The 25601-nt window shown below is 33.7% G+C and overlaps 3 protein-coding genes across 4 annotated transcripts in view; 1 reads left to right on the forward strand and 2 right to left on the reverse strand.

Annotated features, from left to right (window-relative positions):
• Positions 1-700: 700 nt before the first annotated feature.
• Positions 701-2555, reverse strand: LOC130448878 (ribonucleoside-diphosphate reductase subunit M2). The gene is made up of 2 exons (XM_056786450.1): positions 2267-2555; positions 701-2200 (listed from the first exon to the last, which is right to left on the reverse strand). Exon 2 carries the CDS (start codon positions 2190-2192, stop codon positions 1068-1070), a length of 1125 nt encoding a protein of 374 aa, XP_056642428.1. The 5' UTR covers positions 2193-2200; positions 2267-2555; the 3' UTR covers positions 701-1067.
• A 286-nt stretch (positions 2556-2841) lies between these two features.
• On the reverse strand, positions 2842-5213 carry LOC130450177 (short transient receptor potential channel 5-like). The gene is made up of 2 exons (XM_056788412.1): positions 5057-5213; positions 2842-4985 (listed from the first exon to the last, which is right to left on the reverse strand). The coding sequence occupies exons 1-2, from the start codon at positions 5211-5213 to the stop codon at positions 2842-2844; spliced, it is 2301 nt and encodes a 766-aa protein (XP_056644390.1).
• Positions 5214-9708: 4495 nt separating this feature from the next.
• LOC130448899 (cardioacceleratory peptide receptor-like) overlaps positions 9709-25601 on the forward strand; it is a 46374-nt gene continuing 30481 nt past the window's right edge. For both annotated transcript variants that reach the window (XM_056786489.1, XM_056786497.1), the window contains exon 1: positions 9709-9934. The gene's annotated coding sequence lies outside the window, so the exon portion shown is untranslated. The remainder of the gene's footprint in view (positions 9935-25601) is intronic.

Here is a 25601-nt window from a genome sequence, read left to right on the forward strand (position 1 = left end):
TCGTAAGAAGCATGTGAGCCAGTCCAGTACTGCAGTTTGTTTACATTGACGAAGGAACCTGCCAAATTTCAAAATGGAACATTAAAGTGCTTGTGCCTTAGCTCAATTTTGAGTTTATTTTCAATTACATTCAATAAAACAATAATCTTTATATAAAAATTCTATTCATTTTGTAATATTTTAAGCAATGACGTTTTGAAGTTTCACTAGACAACCGGGGTGTGACGTCACAGCCGCCATATTGTTACAGTTCACTTTCCAAAGTTTGTTAAGTAATGTGTGCTCTTGAAAAAGTTTCTATTTAGTTTATTGTTATGTAAAAGGTATTTTTTTTTTGGAAAATTTAGCAAAGAAAAAATCACCAAATATATACGATCGTCAATTGCAGTTTGGAAAGTGATCCCTGACCTGTGTTAACTATGGCTGCGTGTGACGTCAACATTCCTGTAGTCGATTTAACAGGACTGGTCGGTAATGTAAACAAACAGCAGGATCGGACTAGAGTATTCTAAATTTATCATAATACTATTATTTTATTTTTGAATAAGAATTAAAGAAATCCTATTGAACTGTATAGTTAATCATTATTAAGCTAATATAAACACAATTAGTGAACTATATTATATACCATAAAAATTATGTTAAAAACTTACCCAGTCGTTTAGAAACTTGTTCAATTTGTAGTAATAAAAAGGTGATTGAAATTAAAACTATATATGTTTCACATATTTATTTATTTTTAAATTACAGGCAATATACGTGATTCTGGTGGCATTTACAATTTTTTTAGTATAAATAAAATACCCCTTCGGAAAAATTTCATCAAAAATTGAAAGTTTTCATAAATCGTTTTAAACCCGAGGCCAATACTATTCGAAATAAATATATTCAGTTCTATTTGATTTAATAAAACTTAAACTAAATTAATATTTTAATCGATTATGTTTAAAGTTAGTTTCACACAAAAAATAAAATTATATATAATATATAAAATTGATAATCTATACAGTATATAATGAAAATTTAGCTTCTATCACATTTAGAAAGTAGTCAGTATAAAGAAATTTTCAAAAATCGGCGTCGACTTTAAAATCTGTATCTCCAGAATCGATAACACCCTCTTTTTGATATTCCCCGACTTTCTTTTCAAAGAAATTAGTTTTACCGTCAGTGGAAATGATGTTCATGAAATCAAAAGGATTTTTTGAATTGTAAATTTTGTTACAACCTAATTCGAGCAATAATCTGTCTGCTACAAATTCGATATATTGACACATTAAATCGGAATTCATTCCGATTAAACTGACCGGAAGAGCTTGAGATAGAAATTCTTGTTCAATATTAACCGCGTCCCGTATTATATCGGTTACACGTTCCACCGAAGGTTTTTGAACTAGATGAGTGAATAATAAACACGCAAAATCGCAATGTAAACCTTCGTCTCTCGATATTAATTCGTTGGAGAAAGTTAAACCGGGCATAATACCTCTCTTTTTCAACCAAAATATAGACGCGAAACTACCAGAGAAAAATATACCTTCGACCGCGGCGAAAGCTACGATTCGTTCACCGAATGTCGAGTTTTTCGAACTGATCCATTTCAAAGCCCAATCGGCCTTTTTTTTAACGCAAGGAAGTGTTTCGATAGCATTAAACAAGAATTTCTTCTCATCGGGATCACTAATAAGCGTTTCTATTAACATACTATACATTTCAGAATGGATATTTTCCATGGCGATTTGAAATCCGTAGAAACACCTCGCTTCGGTTACTTGAACTTCTTGACTGAATCTTTCAACTAAATTTTCATTAACGATTCCGTCAGAAGCTGCGAAAAAAGCTAAAACGTGCGATATGAAATGCCTTTCGTCGTTTGTTAGCAAATTCCATTGTTCCAAATCTCTAGAAAGATCGACTTCTTCTGTGGTCCAAAACGAGGCCTCGGCTTCTTTATATTTTGCCCATATATCGGGATATTCTATAGGGAAAATCACAAAACGTCTGGGGTTTTCGCGTAACAAAGGTTCCAATTCGGGATCGAAATTCGTATTATCGTCTCCATCTTGTATGGATTTTTTAGTTTTTTCAGGAGATTTCACCAAAGGCGTGTCGAGTATAACGTTACCATTGTTTTCGGATAAAACCATTTTTTCCGTTTTTATAACCAAATTTTCTTTATCGTACGCAGGCATTTTTACTTCTATATTATATAAAAGAGGTACTTATAATTAGAAAAAAAAATGCTTTAAAATTTAAAAGGACTTACCAAAGCAAAGTTATTTCGTGTCACTACAATAACAAACAGCGCGGGAACCCGGGAAATCACTTTATATATATCCTCGTATTTGGCGCGAAACTATGTAATTATATAAATATTACTGTTATTAGTATTACAATCACGAAAACATTTTTGGTTATTAATAAGAGATTAAAATATCCTCTAAATCCATAGCAAATATTTCATAACATTGTATAATTTTTAATAATTTAGGTTATGGTATATTATTTAGAATCTGCGTTAACATATGATTCTACCAATTGACATTTGACAGAATAATTTCTTTTTGGCGGTAACGTATATAATTATAATAACAAAAGTACTAAATTGTAATGGAATATCAAATTTTTTTCATATAAACGTTGTTTCTTTTATAAATTAATACTTTTATGGAATCAGAAAGTAATATTTCGAAATAAGTTAGTTACACGCTAACGCCATCTTTTGTCGTAGTGGTATACAATAGAAAAGGACAGATCCGGCTTTTCCCCACAAGATCATTAACAAATAAATATATTTAGTATAAAAAAATTACAATATATAAAACTTAATTACGATCGAATCTATTTTTCTTCGACGATTTGCGATAAAAGATTCTTCAATTCGTGTATTTCTTGTCTGAGTAAATCGAAATCGCTGGAAGCGGCTTCGGCCATATCTTTTTCTCTAAAATACCTTTGGACTAACAACGTCATGAGAGCCGCGTATTCGACATCGTTCATTTTTTTCGTAGGCGTTTCGAAAGGCGTTTTATTAGTTTTGCAACAACCGGGCGTATCCGCGTTACCGTTAATCAAATTCACGAAATTGTTTATTCCGCTCGGAGTCGGTACGAGATTGAACGGCGAAGGGGTGGTCGATTGCAACATAAATTCCATATAAAAATCGGTTTTTCCGAAGGTCCATTCGACGTCTAAATTATCTATAACCCTTTGAAAGGTCGCCGACATCGTAGCTATAAGCATATTTAGTATCATTACGACGATGAGTACTTCGAATAGAGCGAAAACTATATACCCAACGGCTTCGGTGAATTCGTGCGTGTTTATGATCGTCGTATCCGGAGTTTCGCCCGGAAGATTTTCTATAACAACGTCGGCCGATTCTAAAGGAGACATACAAAGTATAGCCCAAAAGAACGTTTTTAAAGTCGAAGCGAAATCGACGAACGACGAAACTTGTTGGGTTTTGATTTGGTTTTCGTCGATTTGAACCATACCGTCGTAGTACTGATAAAATCTACACATACCGGCCGAAAACGAAATTATAACTATAACGAAAATAATTATATATTTGGCCAGATCGGCGCACATTTTTCCCAAAGATATTTGTAACGGTCCCATGTAATAATTCAATCGACAATAAAACATCAGTTTGAAATAAGCCATGATGGTGGCTATCGAAAAACAACCTTCGGCGATTAATAAAGGATCTAAATGATGCCAATATTTCCTTTCCAAATCCTGTTGATCGTTATTTCGAACGTCGATATAGGAAGCTAACCAAAATAAAAAAGTCAACAGGAATAGAACGTTATTTATAATGCCGTGCCAATTCCAAAGACTTTTGAAAAATCTGTAAGGTCCTAATAGTATAAACATTCTTATTAAACTCCAAACGTTACCGGCGACGAAAATTACAATAATCGGTTCCAAACCCGAATCGGGCGGTCTCCTTTTTTGTTTCGTCTTATCTAAATTCGATTCCAAAAAAATGATTATCAAAAATATCAAATACGAAGATACGTGACTCAACATTTTGTTTAAAGGTATACTCCAAAACGTTATTAGACCCGAATTGGGCATTACCAAACTCAATAGAGCTATTATAGGTAACATAAAAGCCCTTCCTATGGGATACAACAATTTTATTATACGAGGTTTGATTATATATTCGTGCCAGTCTCCGTTCCAAGCCGCTTCGACGATTTGTTGAGTATTCGGATGGGCTACGAAAGTTTTTTGTTTGTAATCCAAAGCTAAAGTTAATCTAGGAAATTGGAATACGTTGGATGAATGCAGACCGGCGCTTTGGGTTAAAATCAATTCCATTTCGTTGGTACTACGGACGCACGCTATTAAATCCACCGCGAACGTACTAACCTCCTCGGATAATTCCGTGTAAGCGACTCGAAATTCCGGTACCAAAAACGAGGATTCCTTCAATTCTTTGGATAATTGGAAAGCGGCCAATATGGGATCGTGCGTCGAATAACATATATATGCCGGATTGGCTACCGCCCTATAAAGGTTGAGTCTCAAACTTTCGGCGTGCAGAAGATCGTCGTGTTCCAATCGCGATCTGCATTCCGAACAACGGCAAGACGGCGGATGCGGTTTACTCATACTGTGTCCGCGTTCGATCAACAATTTTATTATTTCGTAATGACCGCATTGGGCGGCCAATATCAAAGGGGTTACGTAATCGGGGAAATCGGAACTGTGCGTCACTCCGACGTATTCTAAGCTCGGCGATATTTGACCGGTTTTATCTAAGAGCATTTTTAATATTAGCGGTTGATTGTCTTTTACGGCGTGTAAGGCGCAATCTCCGATATCTATACCGGGTCGGGTCAATAAAAATTCGACCATAGCGTCGGAGTGAGCTTGAACGGCTATCAAAAGCGCGCTGACTCCTTGGAAATTCGTGCAATTTATGTTCGTGTTGGGGTTTTGTTGTAAATGATCTTTCACGGCTAGTACGTCACCTGAAAACGTATTTAAACGTAATAACAATAACAAAAAAAAAAAAAAAAAAATTCGTCGTAAAGAATTTTACCCGAAGCGACTAATTCGAAAAAACGTTTTTCGTTTTCTTGCAGTTGGGGTAAAATGATGCTCGGTCGTGGTACCAAAACGTCCGCTTCTTCCGTTAATCTTCTATACGGGTACGATTTGGGGGGTTGCGCGTTCGGAGGATTATTTTCTTTCGACATGTTTCAAAAATTTTTCAAAAATCATTGTGACAACTAACCTAAAATTCCGTTTTGCGTTAACATAAAATCACAAAAGTCAAATACGCTATTACGACGTTACTTATTATCGCTATAATCTCCGATAAATGTACGAGGATCGTACCAAAAGTACCCGCGAAGAATCGTCGACGTTTTAACCACCGACATCGCAACTTTATTGTTTAACCACCGAGTCCGTCAACAAAATATAATCCCGGGAGGTTAAATCTGTTCAATTTAATAGTTAATTCGGTTATTTTGGTCGTTGTAATGAGGAATTTGTGACCTGGTGCATTGCGCGCTTTCTTCTTAACCAATTGCGGTCGTTTTTTCCAGATACTAAATGGAAATAACCCCAACAAACCGACGATTGTAGATGGAACGGTGTTCGCTTTCTTTGGAGCCGCTCCTGTCTTTTTTCGTCTATCGAAATCGAAGTGATGGACTCAATTTTCATCCGCGATTATTCGACTCGATGGAAAACTTCTTCGAGACGCTGTTTTTGTTACGTTTCTTTCCATATAGAACTCGGTTTTCTCATTTTCATATTTTCGATCAAAATATACGATGTATCGTACTTTTCGTAATGCCTATTATGTCTTTTAGCTTACGTACTTTCCCCTCGACGATTTTCTTCAAAATTTCCAAAGTTATCACTTTATTTAATCGATCAAAGCGATGCTGATATTCCTACGGTCTCGTCTAAACTTTGCTACCCGATATTTTACAATCGATATGGAAGAAACGATATCATATTGGTCGAACTAACGCCGTTTTCTTATATACAAATATGGAATATTTTTTGAAAAATAACTTATTTACGTCTCTAATCGATAATAGCTGTGTTAAAACGTACGTCGCCGGCTAGTGTGATCGCCCCTTTAGGAATTTAAATTTAAATCGATAGTATACAAAACGTAGAAACCGCGTAAAAACAAAAATACCGAACGATAATCGTACAATCAATCACGGTAGGATTATAAAGGAGAAAATAGCGATCAGGACCGGATTAGTACGTAGTACAACTGACCGACTCTAATCGGGAAGTGAAACGGAGCTTAAATTATTCGACGTTGTAGTCCGTATCTGATATAATCGTTAAGCACGCGTTTTATATAAAAAAAAAAAAAAATTGTAATAATAGTACGAGAATTTTCAATCGTGACACAATCGACGAACGGCCGTTCGTTTAAAGATTTATACGATTGTTTTCTGAATGGAAAACGTCGTCGAACGATCTAATAAATTCGTGTCTGATTAACGTTCACTGTATATATATATATAAGATATCGTTTATTGCTACTGTCTCGTAACCGCGGGAAACATTCGTCAACTTTCATTAGACAAACAAAAAAAAATTTTAACTTCGGACGTACAAGGCGGTCGGTCATCGATCTTTCTTTATATCGAATATTGCATAAAATTATAGGATTTATCGGACGTCCTGTATTTAAAGGCGAATATTCCGGCGTATTTTTGTAATAATAACGAAATTTATAAGGAAAAAAAAAACTAACCGCCGCCAAAGGGGTGAATACGACGGGAATTAATGCGGCAAAACCAAAAAAATCCGATTATTCTCAAGCTATTTTTATAGTTCACGTAATTTATCGCAAGAATAACAAAAAACGAATTTAAAATAGTTTAATTTTCATACGAATTAATATCAGTAATTCTATATTTTAAATGTGGCAACAACGGTTAGAAACCGAGGAAGTTGAGAAGAAATTTCGATCGCACCTCGTATATTTCAACGTTTCCGATAAATGTAAAGATGGAAGATTTCACAGTTTGTATATATAATTAGTGCCCGTGGCATAATTCGCGTTTTAACATCACGAACAGTCACTTTCAATAGAATACACACCATAAATAATTGTTATGTTTTATAGTATTTATTGTTCTGTCTATTTCCATTATCACTTAAATGGTCAACAAAATAATTGAATATTTTTAAATATTGTATATAAACTTGGATATTTAATACCGTTATGTCATATTCTACTTCTTTTTTAACTCCAATACGACTTATATAATATGATTAAGTTACTACTTTAATAATAATAATAATAATAATAATAAGAGTTCTGTCAAATTCTACTTCTTTTTTAACACCAATACGACTTGAACAAGATCGAGTTGCTACTTTAACATTATGTTAATAGGAGTCCTGTCAAATTCTTCTATTTTTTTGTTCTTATCGCGATAAACGATTTTAATAATCGATATTAGTGGTATTTGTATTAACCACGATTTCTAGAATCGAATTTGTACGAGATAAAAGACACAGTACGAAAACAAAGTTATAAATTTATGTTTTTTCAACGGAATTTTTATCGCTATGGAAAGCGCCGTTTTACTTACAATATCTTCCTTTTTAAGTTAAATATTTGCATAAAATGATCGTTAATATTAAAAAGATATTCGACTATACCGAATCAAAAAGAATAAAATGAATAAGCAAACGGTCTCGTATCAAGAATCCATTAAAAACAAACAAACGTCGCTAATTAACCTGGATACATTATTTAAAATAGATCAGAGAAAATTTAATAATAACTAGATGTTTCTCATTAAATTTTATTAGATAAGAAATACAGGATGATACTATTCTATACTTACGTATAATTAAATGAAATATAAACAAAGTAAATGACGTATGACGTTGACGTATTGACATATTTAGGACGTATCGCCACCACTCAAGCACCCAACCAGACATTCGAAATGTGTTCGTGAAATCAATATTCGTTGTTGGTTTTCAGAAAGAAGATTTAATACATCGTGGACCGAATCGCCTTGTATAATTTACGTAAATTAAGCAACGATCTTTTAGCGATTACAAGTCTTTGCGTCGAGTAATAAAATTGTCAGTAAGTTTCCAATAAATTTCATATTTGATTGCTCTTTGGAAACGTTATAAAACGATAGTGGAAATTTGAAATATATACCGATACGTAGATAATCTTTAATCGGTGTAACAATCGACATGAAAACTGGTTGAACTCCATATCGATAAGACACGACGTCCATAATCACTTCCGAGTTAATAAAAAATGTCGTACAACGTATAAGGATTCGTAATTTGTAATAAAACGACAAACTTGTTAGCGAAACGCATCATCTGGAACATCTACCGCATTTCTTGGCGTAATTTTAACGACAGGGTGAAACAAAATCATTACTAGTCGAAAAAAAAAAAAATATTCAGGTCGATAACCTCAATAAAAATCGAAATTATTTTGAAACAATACAACAATTGAATGTTGACCGCAAGGTATTTGGTCAGATACAAAAAAACCCACTGAATCAATTCCAAACATAATATTATATACGAGGTACCTCAAATTTACAATATCGATGGCCCTAGGGACTTTTCCGGCCCCCGGGTCGTACCGGTAACACCCGCGATCGCGATTTATCACAGAAAGAAGAATCGTGTCTTTTTAGAGCTTTTAGACAAGCGACAGATATAGTTTCGGCCATCTTGTAACAGCAAGCGGAAACATTAAAATCTTTCTTAACCGTTAACGAGCGCGTCGGCGCGACGTGAATCAGTTGAGTCGTGTAATCGAAGTTGTAAAACGATTCGTTTGTGTCGAACGTACGTGTCGTTGCCGTAACTTCATTTCAAATGTGACAATTTGAAAATTGAGCAGAATGTTAACAAATTTTCCACCCGCGACACGATTTAATTAGGTTAAGTGAGGCGTTTTTCGGTCGAAATCAATTCTCGTGCCAGAATTATGTCGACGTTGACAGTTACATTTAAAAAATCAACGGCGATTATTCCGAGAATCGATATTTTGAAGCATAAATAGACGCGCGTATGAAAAACGGTTTCGAAAATAACGTGTACCGTTTATACAGTTCATTTAATATATACGGGGTGGATAATTTATGAACCACCCGGCAAGTTTTGATAACTGCAGGTGTAATAATCGAGAAATTGGGGGAAAAAAAGAGTCAACCTGATAGAATGACGATTATTGGATCCATTTTTGTCTACGTAAATCTTCATTTCCACATAAAGTGATTTGTAAAAGACTTTTCCGAGATTTTCCGCGTGGATACCTGCTCGCACGAACGCACCACGCAAGTGTAATTCATCTTCTACGTAAACGTGATGATTCTGTACATAGATCGACGTTTTTAAAGTTATAATTTCCGTATTGTAATTAGTTATTACGTATACCGATGGTAAGGAACGCGGCGCGTCGACGACAGAGCCTTTTATCAAGAATTTCTGGTACTATTGAACGATTTGATCGGGAAGAGGCGTAAATAAAACGTGCTACAACTCATGTGTCGTAAGTGTTTAGACGTAAAATTCGAAAAAAAGATTGTCGTGTCCATAAAAACATTTTTTTTTTTCTATCCGAAACGGTAGACGTGCGGGAGCATCCCTTGCCGTTTTCGTCGGCGCGCTCCATCTTTCAATTTTCTATCTTCGGCATTTAAATCTCGATCAAGATTCAGTTTGTCCTGTACGTCCTATACCGAAGAATCGGCGGACTCATACAACACATACGGCGGACTACGACGACGACGTAACGTCGCAAACAAGTTTGAAAAGATCCGCACGGTTTTTCCCGTAAAAAATAATAAATTTAAACGATGGGATAGTTTTTTTTTTATGGTGTTTGCGTGATAGTTTTTAGTGAAATCGACAACGGGAAACATGGTTTCTAAAGGAACGAATCGTAAGTAAAATAAATATTCGAAAATAATCCGTTTTTTTTTTTCATTTTTGTATTTGTATGTCGAAAACTAATAAATCCTAAATGGTTTTCTCGTAAATTTGATGATTCGATTTTTTTTTTTTTTTTTCGGTAAAATTTTGACCAAAATAACAACAGTCATGTCACATTGCTTTGGAAAGCTTCCAGGAGAATTTACAGCTTTCATTTCCGTACTGTCTGGACTCGATAGATTACTACTTGGAAATAGATTAAATATTTCAAATTGCGGTCCAGAATAACGGGCGTTTGACAGGTGTTAGTCAAAAAAGGAATGAAAGATTACAAAGAAAAGACTTTAACTCTATATAAATTACTTATTAATTATTTAATATGCTTAATCTTATCATTTATATACGTAGGAACGTTTAAACAAATCAAACGTGTTTATGGGATTTTCTGAATTCGACTGCTGCTTTGAAAAACGTTTTGCAAATTACTGCTTTGAAAAATAATTTGCAGATTGTTGTTTTGAGAAGCGATTTGCAGATTGTTGTTTTGAGAAGCGATTTGTAAATTGCTTTTTTGCAAATTTCTGCTTTGAAGAGCGATTTGTAGATTATTGATTTGAAAAGCGATTTGTAAATTGCTTTTTTGCAAATTTCTGCTTTGAAGAGCGATTTGCAGATTACTGCTTTGAAAAGCGATTTGCAGATTGTTTTTTTTGAGAAGCGATTTGCAGATTATTGCTTTGAAAAGCGATTTGCAGATTGTTGCTTTGAAAAGCGATTTGTAAATTACTTTTTTGTAAATTTCTGCTTTGAAGAGCGATTTGCAGATTACTGCTTTGAAAAGCGATTTGCAGATTGTTGTTTTGAGAAGCGATTTGCAGATTATTGCTTTGAAAAACGATTTGCAGATTGCTGCTTTGAAAAGCGATTTGCAGATTACTGCTTTAAAGAGCGAAGTGCTTATGGAGGTGGTTCCTGCATGTTCTAGGGTGCAATTTCTGTAGGAGGACGAACTTATCCCTGATGTTATTCGTGGGAGCGATGGCGGTGACGGTCGAAAAGATTTAACAGTTGCTAGATATATCGAAATTTTGGCAATGTATTTGGTATATTATATCAACTGCATTGGAGACGAACTTTCTTTTATGTATGATAATAGAAGGCCGCACATCACTAGAATCGTGCAAAATTACATTGCAGAAGTCGGTTTTTGATTAGTAGTAAATCGAAAGTTTGCGGTGAATCGATTTCGACACACGCGAATATTTTCAACGTCAACAATTACGATTAATCGAAAAAAATAATTACGTTCCACAAAAATGGCGATAAATCGATAATCTATTTATCACCGAACATGTAAAGAAACTAAGAAACAAGGTGAAAGTTATGAGGGGGTGATACTAAATCCAAATATATCTTTCATCATATGAAGTTTAAACTGTTTAAACCACCTGTCTGACACAAGTTTCGATAACCAAGTTAACGACTTCAGGGAGCAAAGAACTAAAGGGGAGTATGTAGGACAGACAAAGAAAATCATTAATGTAGATTTAAAGAGCACACGAAAAATGGAAACGCTTCCATCGGTGTTATTTTTGGAATCTCCTCGACAAAATAAGATCTATATCTCGCAATATATAACGGAGATATTCGTAGGGGTCGTAAAAACCCCGTAACATCAATTTCGTTTATGACACTGTCCACTCTGGTAGTTTATTTTCGTTAATTTTTTTTAATTAGGGTGAAAAAATCGAAATTCCAGATGTTAAATACATTCGCACCGCGGTGTTACCAGCGGTAACGTGTCGTAGGTCTTTTCGATATCGTTAAATACGATGTTTATAGTTTTTATTGATAGTTTAGTGGTTGTATCGATACATATACGTGTAGACGTATACCTCCCTCGTTGAATTTAACTCGATAAATTGTTCATTAATATGTAAAATGTGAATATCGCTGCTTTAATATAACGGGAAACTTCTAATATAACTGTACGTCGGGATTGTTAGGATGTTAACTAATAATATAGATAGATTTTAATATATTCCTCGACTGGCGCAAAGACAAGACTTTTATTATTCAGAATGTACGACGGAATTTATATTATGAAATTTATTCTTTCATAATGTTTTATTCGAGTAGTTATTCGTACAGGGTGTTACTACGATCGGACCATCTATATTTGAAGAGTATTCCGTGTTGGGTTTTTTCGTTTATATATGTTTATATGGCGAAATATTTTCAAAGTCGAACGTAACTTTGTTATTTTAAATAAAACACCCTGTATATTGATACATTTTTGAAATCTACGTGAAATTTTAGTAAACTTTTATCTGAAAACTTTTTTCGAAAAATGCATATTTTTTGAGTTATTGATTTTTTTGTAAAAAATTTTACCCTTATAAATTATTTTTTTACGAAGACACCCTTGAAAATATGGAAATGGTTTCTGTTCGGTTGCGTTTAGCAAGGTTCGACGTATTCGAATCTACGTTAAAAATTTTTCCATTGTATACAGGGTGTGTATAAAAAGTGTTCAAAATTTAACTTCATAAATATGAATTTTTAAATACAACCACCTAGTTTTTTATATTTTAATACATTCGGGAGTAGGAAAGTATACAAGAATTTGCCTTATTTTTCACCCCTGAATGTATTAAAATATAAAAAACCGGGTGGTTCTATTTAAAAAAATAAAAAAATTGATATATACGAAGTTATATTTTGAACACTTTTTATACATACCCTGTATACAATGGAAAAATTTTCAACATACATTCAAATACATCTGATTTTGCTTAAAACAACTGAATAAAAACAATTTCCATATCTTCGAGGATATCTTCGTAAAAAAACAATTTCTAAGAGTAAAATTTTTTACAAAAAAATCAATATCTCGAAAAGTATGATATTTTTGAAAAAAGTTTTCAGACAAAATTATACTAAAATTTTACGTAGATTTCAAAAATGTATTAATATATAGGGTGTTCTATTTGAAATAACAAAGTTACGTTCGATTTCCGATAGAACCGGAAGTCGGCCATCTTTGAAAATATTTTATTTAAAAAGATCGTATCCGAAAACTCAAACGTAGAAATTTTCATGATTTTAATATAAGTATTTTACCATATATACAGATAGTTTTATTTCGTCGTGAGACACCCTGTATATAAATGAATTTTTTTTAATTTCTTAGAACTTTCGATATATTATTGCATCTAAATGTTCTTGATTTTAAGTCTCGCCTGTTTTTTTTTGATAATTTTTAAAAGAAATATCACTTTTTTGACGTTTCGACTTTTATCAAAAAGCATCGCTGAACGCAACTATAATTTTTGACATTCGACAATCGATATTTCGATTCTTCTTTTACGTCAATCGATACCTCAAATTCTATCTTCGTGAATGACGTTTTAACATGCCACTAACCTAACCTAACTTTATTTTCAATTGACGTTTCTAAAACTGCCAATTATTTTAGGGAATTTGGAACGCTACAGTTCCATTTTTTGACAGTCGAATCATGACATATCGTATTAAAAATCAAACGTAATCGATGTCAGTTGGTTATTTATAAGAATAAATAAGTAAATCGTTTATGGAATATATAGATTTAGATTTTTGATAAATGAGACAGGAAACGGCGGCGCCTCTGTGAAAAACTCCAATACATCTTTCGGCTTGATGATATTTTTCAGTATTTCACTCAGTTGAAAAGCGTTAATGAGCCTTGTAGCGATATATCAACCGCAAATAACAAATTACTCACTCAATCTCGTTTTAACAACAAGTCGTTATAATACACGGTGTCGCTTTTTTATTTAATAATTTTTCATTCCGTATCATCTGTCATAGATGAAATAAGATAAATTTCGTATAAGTACTAAAATTATCCAAAAAGTACGTGGCCTAATAAAAAAAAAACGTATTTCTCTCCCCATTGTTGGAAAATATTTGACAACCGATTCACAGGAGGCTAAATCTGGCGAATCGGGAGCACGTATTAGCAATTCAAACTTGAATTATTCGCCGTACACATCGTGTACTGATACAAACAAAACTACCGCCATCTCTAGGTCAAACCAGGTACTTCTATGATCGTTTTCTTATATCAAACTAAGGAATTTTGAAAAATAACTTTTATTTATATACAATTCGATTTATATTTCTATTCGATGTGAAAACAAGCGAACCATCGATAATAATACTGTACAAACAAATTTCCAGGAAAACCTGGAGTATCGTCAATATTTTTCGTTTGTACGTTCCGGAAATGAAAATAAGTTCGTTGAATTGTGTATAAATTTGTGAAAATTGCATTTAATTGCTGGAAATATCGGCCCAATTAATTTTTAACTAACGAAAAAGGGTTTAAGCCGCGAAATACGAGGGTAAAACCGAGAGTTAAGCGTCTCGATATTTAGAAAATAAAAATTTGTGGATACGTTCAACAGTTTACGCGAATTACGAGGGTAAAACCGAGAGTTAAACGTCTCGATATTTAGAAAAGAAAAATTAAAATAAAAGTTTGTGGATACGTTCAACAGTGTACGCGAAATACGAGGGTAAAACCGAGAGTTAAACGTCTCGATATTTAGAAAATAAAAATTAAAATAAAAGTTTGTGGATACGTTCAACAGTGTACGCGAAATACGAGGGTAAAACCGAGAGTTAAACGTCTCGATATTTAGAAAATAAAAATTAAAATAAAAGTTTGTGGATACGTTCAACAGTGTACGCGAAATACGAGGGTAAAACCGAGAGTTAAACGTCTCGATATTTAGAAAATAAAAATTTGTGGACACGTTCAACAGTTTACGCGAAATACGAGGGTAAAACCGAGAGTTAAACGTCTCGATATTTAGAAAAGAAAAATTAAAACAAAAGTTTGTGGATACGTTCAACAGTGTACGCGAAATACGAGGGTAAAACCGAGAGTTAAACGTCTCGATATTTAGAAAAGAAAAATTAAAATAAAAGTTTGTGGATACGTTCAACAGTGTACGCGAAATACGAGGGTAAAACCGAGAGTTAAACGTCTCGATATTTAGAAAATAAAAATTAAAATAAAAGTTTGTGGATACGTTCAACAGTGTACGCGAAATACGAGGGTAAAACCGAGAGTTAAACGTCTCGATATTTAGAAAATAAAAATTTGTGGACACGTTCAACAGTTTACGCGAAATACGAGGGTAAAACCGAGAGTTAAACGTCTCGATATTTAGAAAAGAAAAATTAAAATAAAAGTTTGTGGATACGTTCAACAGTGTACGCGAAATACGAGGGTAAAACCGAGAGTTAAACGTCTCGATATTTAGAAAATAAAAATTTGTGGATACGTTCAACAGTTTACGCGAAATACGAGGGTAAAAGCGAGAGTTAAGCGTCTCGATATTTAGAAAAGAAAAATTAAAATAAAAGTTTGTGGATACGTTCAACAGTGTACGAGAAATACGAGGGTAAAACCGAGAGTTAAACGTCTCGATATTTAGAAAATAAAAATTAAAATAAAAGTTTGTGGACACGTTCAACAGTTTACGCAAAATACGAGGGTAAAACCGAGAGTTAAACGTCTCGATATTTAGAAAATAAAAATTTGTGGATACGTTCAACAGTTTACGCGAAATACGAGGGTAAAAGCGAGAGTTAAGCGTCTCGATATTTAGAAAAGAAAAATTAAAATAAAAGTTTGTGGACACGTTCAACAGTTTACGCGAAATACGAGGGTAAAACCGAGAGTTAAACGTCTCGATATTTAGAAAATAAAAATTTGTGGATACGTTCAATAGTTTACGCGAATTACGAGGGTAAAACCGAGAGTTAAACGTCTCGATATTTAGAAAAGAAAAATTAAAATAAAAGTTTGTGGACACGCTCAACAGTTTACGCGAAATACGAGGGTAAAAGCGAGAGTTAAGCGTCTCGATATTTAGAAAAGAAAAATTAAATTAAAATTTGTGGACACGTTCAACAGTTTACGCGAAATACGAGGGTAAAACCGAGAGTTAAACGTCTCGATATTTAGAAAATAAAAATTTGTGGATACGTTCAATAGTTTACGCGAATTACGAGGGTAAAACCGAGAGTTAAACGTCTCGATATTTAGAAAAGAAAAATTTGTGGACACGTTCAACAGTTTACGCGAAATACGAGGGTAAAACCGAGAGTTAAACGTCTCGATATTTAGAAAATAAAAATTTGTGGACACGTTCAACAGTTTACGCGAAATACGAGGGTAAAACCGAGAGTTAAACGTCTCGATATTTAGAAAAGAAAAATTAAAATAAAAGTTTGTGGATACGTTCAACAGTGTACGCGAAATACGAGGGTAAAACCGAGAGTTAAACGTCTCGATATTTAGAAAATAAAAATTTGTGGACACGTTCAACAGTTTACGCTAAATACGAGGGTAAAACCGAGAGTTAAACGTCTCGATATTTAGAAAAGAAAAATTAAAATAAAAGTTTGTGGATACGTTCAACAGTGTACGCGAAATACGAGGGTAAAACCGAGAGTTAAACGTCTCGATATTTAGAAAATAAAAATTTGTGGACACGTTCAACAGTTTACGCTAAATACGAGGGTAAAACCGAGAGTTAAACGTCTCGATATTTAGAAAAGAAAAATTAAAATAAAAGTTTGTGGATACGTTCAACAGTGTACGCGAAATACGAGGGTAAAACCGAGAGTTAAACGTCTCGATATTTAGAAAATAAAAATTTGTGGACACGTTCAACAGTTTACGCGAAATACGAGGGTAAAACCGAGAGTTAAACGTCTCGATATTTAGAAAAGAAAAATTAAAATAAAAGTTTGTGGATACGTTCAACAGTGTACGCGAAATACGAGGGTAAAAGCGAGAGTTAAACGTCTCGATATTTAGAAAATAAAAATTAAAATAAAAGTTTGTGGACACGTTCAACAGTTTACGCGAAATACGAGGGTAAAACCGAGAGTTAAACGTCTCGATATTTAGAAAAGAAAAATTAAAATAAAAGTTTGTGGATACGTTCAACAGTGTACGCGAAATACGAGGGTAAAACCGAGAGTTAAACGTCTCGATATTTAGAAAATAAAAATTTGTGGACACGTTCAACAGTTTACGCGAAATACGAGGGTAAAACCGAGAGTTAAACGTCTCGATATTTAGAAAAGAAAAATTAAAATAAAAGTTTGTGGATACGTTCAACAGTGTACGCGAAATACGAGGGTAAAACCGAGAGTTAAACGTCTCGATATTTAGAAAATAAAAATTTGTGGATACGTTCAACAGTTTACGCGAAATACGAGGGTAAAAGCGAGAGTTAAGCGTCTCGATATTTAGAAAAGAAAAATTAAAATAAAAGTTTGTGGATACGTTCAACAGTGTACGAGAAATACGAGGGTAAAACCGAGAGTTAAACGTCTCGATATTTAGAAAATAAAAATTAAAATAAAAGTTTGTGGACACGTTCAACAGTTTACGCAAAATACGAGGGTAAAACCGAGAGTTAAACGTCTCGATATTTAGAAAATAAAAATTTGTGGATACGTTCAACAGTTTACGCGAAATACGAGGGTAAAAGCGAGAGTTAAGCGTCTCGATATTTAGAAAAGAAAAATTAAAATAAAAGTTTGTGGACACGTTCAACAGTTTACGCGAAATACGAGGGTAAAACCGAGAGTTAAACGTCTCGATATTTAGAAAATAAAAATTTGTGGATACGTTCAATAGTTTACGCGAATTACGAGGGTAAAACCGAGAGTTAAACGTCTCGATATTTAGAAAAGAAAAATTAAAATAAAAGTTTGTGGACACGCTCAACAGTTTACGCGAAATACGAGGGTAAAAGCGAGAGTTAAGCGTCTCGATATTTAGAAAAGAAAAATTAAATTAAAATTTGTGGACACGTTCAACAGTTTACGCGAAATACGAGGGTAAAACCGAGAGTTAAACGTCTCGATATTTAGAAAATAAAAATTTGTGGATACGTTCAATAGTTTACGCGAATTACGAGGGTAAAACCGAGAGTTAAACGTCTCGATATTTAGAAAAGAAAAATTTGTGGACACGTTCAACAGTTTACGCGAAATACGAGGGTAAAACCGAGAGTTAAACGTCTCGATATTTAGAAAAGAAAAATTAAAATAAAAGTTTGTGGATACGTTCAACAGTGTACGCGAAATACGAGGGTAAAACCGAGAGTTAAACGTCTCGATATTTAGAAAATAAAAATTTGTGGATACGTTCAACAGTTTACGCGAATTACGAGGGTAAAACCGAGAGTTAAACGTCTCGATATTTAGAAAAGAAAAATTAAAATAAAAATTTGTGGATACGTTCAACAGTTTACGCGAATTACGAGGGTAAAACCGAGAGTTAAACGTCTCGATATTTAGAAAATAAAAATTTGTGGATACGTTCAACAGTTTACGCGAATTACGAGGGTAAAACCGAGAGTTAAACGTCTCGATATTTAGAAAAGAAAAATTAAAATAAAAATTTGTGGATACGTTCAACAGTTTACGCGAATTACGAGGGTAAAACCGAGAGTTAAACGTCTCGATATTTAGAAAATAAAAATTTGTGGATACGTTCAACAGTTTACGCGAATTACGAGGGTAAAACCGAGAGTTAAACGTCTCGATATTTAGAAAATAAAAATTTGTGGATACGTTCAACAGTTTACGCGAATTACGAGGGTAAAACCGAGAGTTAAACGTCTCGATATTTAGAAAAGAAAAATTAAAATAAAAATTTGTGGATACGTTCAACAGTTTACGCGAATTACGAGGGTAAAACCGAGAGTTAAACGTCTCGATATTTAGAAAATAAAAATTTGTGGATACGTTCAACAGTTTACGCGAATTACGAGGGTAAAACCGAGAGTTAAACGTCTCGATATTTAGAAAAGAAAAATTAAAATAAAAATTTGTGGATACGTTCAACAGTTTACGCGAATTACGAGGGTAAAACCGAGAGTTAAACGTCTCGATATTTAGAAAATAAAAATTTGTGGATACGTTCAACAGTTTACGCGAATTACGAGGGTAAAACCGAGAGTTAAACGTCTCGATATTTAGAAAAGAAAAATTAAAATAAAAATTTGTGGATACGTTCAACAGTTTACGCGAATTACGAGGGTAAAACCGAGAGTTAAACGTCTCGATATTTAGAAAATAAAAATTTGTGGATACGTTCAACAGTTTACGCGAATTACGAGGGTAAAACCGAGAGTTAAACGTCTCGATATTTAGAAAAGAAAAATTAAAATAAAAATTTGTGGATACGTTCAACAGTTTACGCGAATTACGAGGGTAAAACCGAGAGTTAAACGTCTCGATATTTAGAAAATAAAAATTTGTGGATACGTTCAACAGTTTACGCGAATTACGAGGGTAAAACCGAGAGTTAAACGTCTCGATATTTAGAAAATAAAAATTTGTGGATACGTTCAACAGTTTACGCGAATTACGAGGGTAAAACCGAGAGTTAAACGTCTCGATATTTAGAAAATAAAAATTTGTGGATACGTTCAACAGTTTACGCGAATTACGAGGGTAAAACCGAGAGTTAAACGTCTCGATATTTAGAAAATAAAAATTTGTGGATACGTTCAACAGTTTACGCGAATTACGAGGGTAAAACCGAGAGTTAAACGTCTCGATATTTAGAAAAGAAAAATTTGTGGATACGTTCAACAGTTTACGCGAATTACGAGGGTAAAACCGAGAGTTAAACGTCTCGATATTTAGAAAAGAAAAATTTGTGGATACGTTCAACAGTTTACGCGAATTACGAGGGTAAAACCGAGAGTTAAACGTCTCGATATTTAGAAAAGAAAAATTTGTGGATACGTTCAACAGTTTACGCGAATTACGAGGGTAAAACCGAGAGTTAAACGTCTCGATATTTAGAAAAGAAAAATTAAAATAAAAGTTTGTGGACACGTTCAACAGTGTACGCGAAATACGAGGGTAAAACCGAGAGTTAAACGTCTCGATATTTAGAAAATAAAAATTTGTGGATACGTTCAACAGTTTACGCGAATTACGAGGGTTAATCGAGAGTTTGCAGGGGGATTGTAGATTAACGTGGAAAAATCATACAAAACAACGAAATTGTAAATATCTAAGTTATTTTTGGTAAAAATTACAAATAAAACAAAGCAAGAACATTAATTAAATTACCGAATTGGACCGGTGTTTATCGATATTTTTGGTCGGATCTCAAATCGGGAAATTAATAGAAAAACTAATATTAAAAGAAAAATTTAACGATGTAGAAAAAGGAGTTTGGTAATTTTAGGAAACGTTTGACTTATCAAACATCGGATTGCAACAATTCATTCAAGGTTAACTAATCGAATAAAACCGCGTTTTAAAAATTTTTTTCTTCCCGAAAAAAGGAAGGTGTTTACCGATTCGAAACGTTTTAATAAAAATATCCGTTTCGTTTTGTTTAAATCTGAATTGTCTCGCGACAATTTTAGCGGAAACGCGAAATTAAAATCTGGAATTGAATTTTGAAAAACGTCGTTTATCTTTCGGATTTGTTGTCAGTACCGGCAACAGCCGCTGAAAAATAAATGAATTTATGTATGACGTTTCTTAACGAAAATGAAAGATTAAGTATGCGACTAGAATTAACCAGCGAAGTTGATTCGATGGAAACGTTTTTTCAATTCCAAATTTCCATACCTCTACAATACGGGTATTCGTAGGTCGTACGGTCTCGTCGAAACTATGCTGCACGATATTTTACTTGTTGTTATCGAAGGAATAGTCATGCGACTAGAATTAACCAGCGAAGTTGATGGTTTTCGACAAATCAACGACGAATGCCGTTGTCTGAAAGTAATTTTTTCGTTTTGATTTACGAGTTATTACAAAGAAATGTGATCGTAAATTGTCTATAAGCGATTGAATCGAGTTTCATCGTTTAAAATAACACGAAAATGCGATGGAAACGTTTTTTCAACTCCAAATTTTCGGGCTTCTACGATACTGGTATTCGTAGGTCGTACGGTCTCGTCGAAACTATTCCACACAATATTTTACTTGTTGTTATCGAAGGAATAGTCTTATCAAAAGTAGAATCTAGTTCGGTTTTCATTTTGGTTGAGCTAAAGTCTTTATTTACAATGAAAACGTTCGCTATTGATGGCCAAACAAATACTAAACGACGTGGGGTTTTCAAATTTGAAACATTCGTCGTATAGAACAACCGCCATCTCTAGATCAGACCGGGTACTTCTGGTATCATGTGTGTTTCGTATAAATGATTATTCTTCATCAGGTACCACGGACGTTTTCTGCGACCAGATCCACGTTTTTCCTTCGATTTTTTCATTCTATTATTTCGCATTTGGAAAACCTCGAATTTGTTTATGGTATCCACTTTTAATATCCATCCACGTTTCCGAATAAATGATATTCGGTGACGTTAATATTCGATATCGGAATACGGAGTTTGTTTTTTTTTTTTTTGATATTTAGTACGTGGAGATGTCGAAAAATAACAGGTACGTGGATACTGTTATCAGATATTAATAATCACGTCGCCTGGAAAAACGAGCGAGCACAGGACGTGAAAAAAGGACGAAGGTGAATCGAAATCGTTGACTTATCATTCGAGATAGTTTCTAAATGAAAAATGGCGATATACAGAAGGGTTTATAGATTGATGAAAAGGTTTGAAGAGTGAAACATCGGAAAAACACGTTTCGAAAGATGTAAAAAATGATTGACGAGGATTTGGGATCAAATCATGATCACCAACATCATCACTGATCTTTTTAGTTGTTGTATAGCTTCGTCTTCTTCTTTTTCGCGTTTTCTAATGACATCTATCTCGTTATTTCCTTTAGTGGTTTTATTTTTGTTATTCTTTGAACTTGTACTTGTGTACCGAACCAGTTTTTTCTTTTCAATACATGTTATAACAGTTTTTAGACACTCTCTCTCTAATCTCGATGTCTCGAACGCCTTTTTCGTTGCGTCCATTTCTATTTTCCTTTTCGTTTGTTACGTCTCCGATTCATTTATCGATGTTTCTTTTTGATTTGCAAACTACACCTCCACAACTTTTGTTACCTCCTCTATTAAGGAAAATTTACGACCTTTTAAACTCATTTTTTGAATTGAGGAAATAGATGATAGTCGAACGGAACCAAATCCGGTGAATAAGGAGGTTGTTGTAGTGATTCAAACCCTAAATTAGGAATTTTTCGCATGGCAACACCTTTAGATAGCTTTCCGCGTGTTTTCTCTCTAATTTTTTTTCGTGGTAATGTCGAATAGTAATCTCCAGTTATTATTCTACCCTTATCCAACTAATAAATCACGATTACTTCATGGTAATCCCAAAAAAACTGTAACAAGAACTTTTCTAGATGATTTTTGGACGCGAAACTTCTTGGGTCTTGAAGAACCAGAGAATGTTGATCATTTCATCGTTTTTGGATCGTGGAAATGTACCTCATCGATAGTAACAATTCTATTTAATAAATCAACATCGTTTTTAAATCGAACACGCTTTTGGTCAACATCCAAACATTCCATTTACTTATTTTGAAGCTTGCGGTCCAATCCACCAAACTCCGGTTCACTTTTTTGACTTCAAACTTTACACTTACACTTCTATTAATTTATTGGTAACGCAATATTTGTATTTATGCTTGGAACTGGTCTAGGCCAGGTCTAGATATCAATACATCCTCGTATATATTCGATTATAAATACGTATAATTAAATAATTTTATTTGTACGCGTACACACCTATATTAAAATAATTATATGTTAAATAATTCTACAATATTTTATTGCGTTAAATATCACGAATAATTTACATTCACTTTAATTTATCAGTCTATCAATGATCTGGCCTATTATTATCTCTTTTATTCTTTTAAATATCTTTCCGAGATAATTGAACTTATATTGTACAAAAATAAGCGTCGATAAATCGTGTTGGTAACTAAGAAAAAAACGTTTTTTTTTACCAAAAAATCGATTTTATTCATCAATATAATTCCCTTCAAACTGGGGGGCAAGATCTGGACTATACGTTGGATGGGAAAGCAATTAATTCAATTTAATCATCGATTTGTTGAATCGATTATTGTCTTTGTGAAACAGTCTTCAACATACAGGGTTTTTTCCCTTGATTTTATCATTCAAACAACTCTATATTTTACCTTTTAGAGATAGTCGATAAACAATATTCCAAAATACTTTCCCGGCTGACTGTTTTGGTTTCGATGTCCATTCAGATGATAATCGTTTTGATTCTTGAGCGAAATTACGATAGCGCCATCTGTATGTCAGTTACACGATCTATTAGTTAACTAACCTAACAATTGGTTATGAAAATACGCCAAAGTAGTAGTACCAATCTACTCATTATTACCAACTGTAAATTTCAAAATTTACTAAAAGAAAACAACATTTTTCGGGATATTAGTCCAAGAGACTACTCAATTCTTATTTCTAAATACGAAGCGTTTAATAATTGTTGAAAAAAAATTAACGATAGACACGAAAAAACTTATAAAAATTATTAGGTGGAATTATTCTTACGAAATGGTGAAAAACTTGGCAATTTCGTACGAGATAATCACGTGCGTTTTTTTTTAGCGTAACTATTCGTTTTGTGTGTGGAAAACACGATCCATTACGAAACCTCCCCCTTTTGTTTATTACAATTCAGCAATAAATGTCTTGGATCGACAACAACGCTCCAATTTGTAGACTTAATTTAATCATAATCAATTCCCAGACGTAACCACTTATCGCAGTTGAAAGAAAAAAAAATCTTTTGAGAAAAATATTCGATACGCGACTCTCAGTTTCAGAAAGGACAATAAAAACCGGTTATAATTGAAAATTTGTTTCATATAGATCAAATATTCGAACGCAATCATTAAAAATATTTTTTATTTCGTCGTATCTAGATATAAAGGTTGTCCCGACCAACTTTTGAAGCATCTCGAATTCTCTAATACGACTGGGCATTAACTCATGTCGCCATGCGAAAAATTCGCGATTTAGGGTTTGAATCACTACAACAACCTCCTTATTCACCGGATTTGGTTCCGTTCGACTATCATCTATTTCCTCAATTCAAAAAATGAGTTTAAAAGGTCGTAAATTTTCCTTAATAGAGGAGGTAACAAAAGTTGTGGAGGTGTAGTTTGCAAATCAAAAAGAAACATCGATAAATGAATCGGAGACGTAACAAACGAAAAGGAAAATAGAAATGGACGCAACGAAAAAGGCGTTCGAGACATCGAGATTAGAGAGAGAGTGTCTAAAAACTGTTATAACATGTATTGAAAAGAAAAAACTGGTTCGGTACACAAGTACAAGTTCAAAGAATAACAAAAATAAAACCACTAAAGGAAATAACGAGATAGATGTCATTAGAAAACGCGAAAAAGAAGAAGACGAAGCTATACAACAACTAAAAAGATCAGTGATGATGTTGGTGATCATGATTTGATCCCAAATCCTCGTCAATCATTTTTTACATCTTTCGAAACGTGTTTTTCCGATGTTTCACTCTTCAAACCTTTTCATCAATCTATAAACCCTTCTGTATATCGCCATTTTTCATTTAGAAACTATCTCGAATGATAAGTCAACGATTTCGATTCACCTTCGTCCTTTTTTCACGTCCTGTGCTCGCTCGTTTTTCCAGGCGACGTGATTATTAATATCTGATAACAGTATCCACGTACCTGTTATTTTTCGACATCTCCACGTACTAAATATCAAAAAAAAAAAAAACAAACTCCGTATTCCGATATCGAATATTAACGTCACCGAATATCATTTATTCGGAAACGTGGATGGATATTAAAAGTGGATACCATAAACAAATTCGAGGTTTTCCAAATGCGAAATAATAGAATGAAAAAATCGAAGGAAAAACGTGGATCTGGTCGCAGAAAACGTCCGTGGTACCTGATGAAGAATAATCATTTATACGAAACACACATGATACCAGAAGTACCCGGTCTGATCTAGAGATGGCGGTTGTTCTATACGACGAATGTTTCAAATTTGAAAACCCCACGTCGTTTAGTATTTGTTTGGCCATCAATAGCGAACGTTTTCATTGTAAATAAAGACTTTAGCTCAACCAAAATGAAAACCGAACTAGATTCTACTTTTGATAAGACTATTCCTTCGATAACAACAAGTAAAATATTGTGTGGAATAGTTTCGACGAGACCGTACGACCTACGAATACCAGTATCGTAGAAGCCCGAAAATTTGGAGTTGAAAAAACGTTTCCATCGCATTTTCGTGTTATTTTAAACGATGAAACTCGATTCAATCGCTTATAGACAATTTACGATCACATTTCTTTGTAATAACTCGTAAATCAAAACGAAAAAATTACTTTCAGACAACGGCATTCGTCGTTGATTTGTCGAAAACCATCAACTTCGCTGGTTAATTCTAGTCGCATGACTATTCCTTCGATAACAACAAGTAAAATATCGTGCAGCATAGTTTCGACGAGACCGTACGACCTACAAACACTGAATCGTCGATTGAAAGTTCGCGACCTCACAGACACGCATAAATTGGATATGAGAAAGTTTTTAGTCGGCAGATTTAACCCCCTCGGATTATTTTATGTTCCCAGACTGATTTTTGTTGTTAAATAATTTTTTTTACCGAAATTTTTG

This window comes from Diorhabda sublineata, chromosome 1 (genome assembly GCF_026230105.1).
Source record: "Diorhabda sublineata isolate icDioSubl1.1 chromosome 1, icDioSubl1.1, whole genome shotgun sequence".
Classification (NCBI taxonomy): Eukaryota; Metazoa; Arthropoda; class Insecta; order Coleoptera; family Chrysomelidae; genus Diorhabda; species Diorhabda sublineata.